The 3,947-nt window shown below is 49.1% G+C and overlaps 1 protein-coding gene across 1 annotated transcript in view; it reads left to right on the top strand.

The window, feature by feature from the left end:
* The window catches only part of IL13RA1 (interleukin 13 receptor subunit alpha 1), a 55,429-nt gene extending 52,366 nt beyond the window's left edge, over positions 1 to 3,063 (top strand). Inside the window, exon 11 of the mRNA XM_059384894.1 lies at positions 689 to 3,063. Coding sequence (XP_059240877.1) covers positions 689 to 781 — 93 coding nt within the window. The 3' untranslated portion in view covers positions 782 to 3,063. The remainder of the gene's footprint in view (positions 1 to 688) is intronic.
* Positions 3,064 to 3,947: the final 884 nt, after the last annotated feature.

Raw genomic sequence — 3,947 nt, 5'->3', positions numbered from 1 at the left:
CTGCTGAGCAGAGAGCCCCATGTGGGGCTCCATCCCAGGACCCTGGGACCATGACCTGAGCCGAAGGCAGAGGCTTTAACCCACTGAGCCAGGTGCCCCGAGCTTGCCTTTAAATGCGTGATTCCCACTTCTTGCAAATGATGTCACGTGAAACTGTCCATATAGCGTCTTTCAAAAGTTTTAACTGCACTAAGACTTTTTGGGACATTTTATATATTGCCATTGACCTCGATGCTGGTTGACTTTTTGAGCCTGTTAATCTCTCTGGAGGGATGGGCACATTGGAGTGGCAAGAAAATAAAGGTAGGAACAGTTAATGTAAGAAAAGCGTGCCGCCCTTTTATTCTTCTTCAAAAGACTTCCTTTCCAGTTTCGGAGATGTTGGCATTTCTCTCTTGAGATCGCTATCAGACATCACGCAACAATCCCATGCTCTCCCTTCTCCTTTGAATGTTCATTCCTGATTGTTTTGTTTCATGAATTGTTCAAATAGATGAAGATTCTTAGTCAAAAACAAAACAACACAAAACAAAACCCCCCAAACCAAAACCGTGACAGGAAAACAAACACTCACTGGTTCCATGCACGCAAACCTAAGAATAATCCCTGGCTGCGGGTCCTCAGGGAGAGAACGTTGTTTACAAGAGTCATCCTGTGTGTGTGTGTGTTTTGTTTTCCTTCCTTCCAGCACTGGAAGAAGTACGACATCTACGAGAAGCAAACCAAAGAAGAGACCGACTCTGTGGTGCTGATAGAAAACCTGAAGAGAGCCTCTCAGTGACGGGGATAATTTATTTTAACCTTCAGCGTGACCTTGTAAAGATTCATCCCGTTCTGCATTTTGTTATCTGGCAACTGTGAAACGGAAACTGAAACCACTGGGCCATTTGCAAACCGGCAGCTCTAAAGAGCCCTGCCTTTCTGTTGAGTCGGGCACTGAGAAACAAAACCTGAGGGGCTCTCTGGCGAGGAGAGCGAGTCCCTGTTGTTGAATTATAAAAGCAGACGGCCCTGGCGAAGGCTTCAAAGTCAGGGACAAAGCCAACGGCCATGATGGCAGTAGAGTTCATCTTACCAAGGGTTGCGACAATTTCTGAGGGATCTGTGCCTGCTTTGTATTCTCTGTGTCCGGCAATACCAACTACATTTGATTTGTTGTGTGAAACGCATTTTGGGTGCAGTTGCTAATGCCAACCCTGAGTCACAGAACATCTTGCAGCCGAAATTGATAAAATCTCTTGATCTGTTTGGGATCTCATGGAGGAATGTGTGTGGCTCTTAAATCTCTTAGCAGTCTGGAATCAGCCCCCTGAGCAGCAGTAGTCCCTGCTTTGAGAGGTCCAGGCACGGGGCAGGGACAGCTCCTTTCCCGAGGCTCAGCAGGCTCCCCTCTCCTGCCCTGCCCGCCCTCCCCGCCCGGTGGAGGGAGGGGGGCTTGCTGGGCGTGCGGTGTTCCGCCTGAGCTTTCTTCACCTCCACCGCTCAGATCAGATGTTCCTCAGCCGGAGGCACTGCTCGGGCCGGTGACAGTCTAGCCGAGACTCCTGTTCTTTACTGCTCTATCTCCACTGGTCAGTTGCCAGACCTTTCGACTCCCAGTTCCCATGCCCAGTCCTCCCCCCCCCCCACCCCTCCTCGCGTTCACCCGCATTCCCAGCAGCGCGTCTGTCTCGGTAGAAGTTAGAAAGCACGATGTAAAGCAGCGCAGAACGCCTAGAGGGGCAGGGAGTAATTTGCATCTCAGGTAAAGTATGAGGAGACTAAGAAACAGCGACTGATTCTTGCATGTTTTGTAACTTCTGCGTGAGTCTGCATTTCTTGGAAGGTTTTCAAGGATTACTGTTTTCTCTCTGCATTTCCTGAACAGAAAGGAGGTACAATCTTCACTCCGCACTTCGCTCTTGGCTTCAGAAAAGAATAGTTAGGTCTTCCCCTTTTTTCCTGCCGGCCCCAACTGGTTATGAGTAGGTTTTGCTTCGTATATGGATAGCATCCGAGGCTCCCACATTTGTATTCATTTTTTTTTTTTTTGCATACTGAGTTAGGGTTCCCTCCTCACCCAGGCCTCCATTGGACCCACTGAGATGTTTCCTCTACTCCTCCTTCCTCCAGATTTAAAGGATAGAAGCGAGAGGCCCCCCTCACACACCCCACCAAGTCTCCTCATGCACACAGACTCTTGGTAGGAACTTGACAACTTGACACCTACAAGTTCTCCAGACACTCACCCATGGGCAGCACCCCAGTGTTGCGACTTGCCCCTCCTGCTCTTAGGGGACTGCAGGAGAAGGTCAGAGGTGCCTGCTTGCCGTGGGTTTGGGCCAGGGTGGCCACCAGCTTGCCCTGGCTCGTCGGAAGAAACTTCGTGGCACAGGTAGACGTCAGGATGTTGCTTCCTTGTGCCTCTTTTTTTTTTTTTAAGGTCAGATTGAGGTGGGAGACAGGTGGAGTGGGTGTCCCACCATGTTACAAGATTCTCTAGAAAGAACATTGGGTTTTCCTGTGTCTGAGATGCTCTCCCAAGTCTTTTATAATTCTGGAAAGCAAAACACCTACACACCTCACCCAGGGCCATTTTCCCTGGTATCCTATTTAGATGGAAGTGAGGGAGCGGATGCTTTGGAATGATTCCCCAAGGGACAGCAGACCGTGACAGTCACAGCCCCAGAGCGGGGACATTGCATTTGGTTTCCATTCCCTGCTTTGAATTACGGGAATTGCAGTGAATTACGGGAATACCTATAGCTCTTTGATAGTCACCAAAAAGGGAACTTGAATACATCAGTGGGATTTCCATCACCTGTAGGAAACTTGGAGGTTCCTTTGCTATGTTACGCCTAAACTATATGGATTGTATTTTCCTCGGCCTTCCTAAGAAAACCCACCATAAGGATGGTCACTCTTATTCTTTCATTCAGATAAGTTTTTCCTCTCTCTGGGCACTGAAGGGACACGTGAAACAATGTTTAGAATATTTTTGGTAATGCCTTCAACTAGGGATCGTTTTGTTTAACTTCTTATACGAAAGCTTGAGTGAAATAAATACTGTCTTTTTGTACGTTACCCGCATGTCTTCCTTTGGTCTTATTTTGGGGCAAAGCATTGTGAGGAGTGGGTGGCAGCAGAATTGGAGTTAAAAGAATAAACGTTGTGGAAAAAAAAAATACAAGACAGCTGTTTTATCTTCTAGTCGTTTCTCATAAGCTCCTCCACGGTGCTCGGTGCACCTGTGTTTTTTGATAAGAACATGCGCTGAGCTTAATATCAGCACAGCCTGTGCCAGCCATACCTGAAGGGCCGTAAGTACTTTATAAATTGTCTTTCTGATCATTCAGGGCAATACACGGTGGGGCTGCTGCAGGGCGGGGCGGAGGGGCCCTGGAGGGAGAGCCGACTCCGCAGGGCGGGTGGCTTCGAAGGGCTTCCACCGGCTGCCTTCACCTGTGGGACGGCCAAGTGTGTCATTGCCAAAGAGGGGAAGTGGAGGGCCAGCTCTGCCAGCTGCTGCAGGTCTCCATCCTGACATAACTGGTGGTTTGGCTGTTCCTGGTGAAGAAGGGTTACCCAGCCAGCAGCCCCCTCCCGGCAGAGCAGCGTGTCACCAGAGTCACAGGTGTGACCTTCATCAGCACCACCTTAGAGCTCAGGGAGCGGTGCTGGTCTGTTGTCCATGATGTCATCCCTCCCCAGGGAGAGAATGTCTATTGTCACCAACGTGATTGTGACCCTCCACCCCCCCACCCCCAACCAGTGGCAGGAAACCGATGGGAAAGGAAAAAGAAATACAAGTTATACACGTGTGTGCACACACACACACACACACACAGAGGCACATTCCTATTTTTTTTTTTTTAAGATTATTTATTTATTTATTTATTTGGGATTGAGAGCAGAGCAAGCGAGAGGGAACACAAGTGGGGGGGAGGGACAGAAGGAGAGGGAAAAGC

Source organism: Mustela nigripes, chromosome X, assembly GCF_022355385.1.
Source record: "Mustela nigripes isolate SB6536 chromosome X, MUSNIG.SB6536, whole genome shotgun sequence".
Lineage (NCBI taxonomy): Eukaryota > Metazoa > Chordata > Mammalia > Carnivora > Mustelidae > Mustela > Mustela nigripes.
Note: the sequence above shows the minus strand (reverse complement) of the source record. Positions and strands in the feature narration are given on the sequence as shown.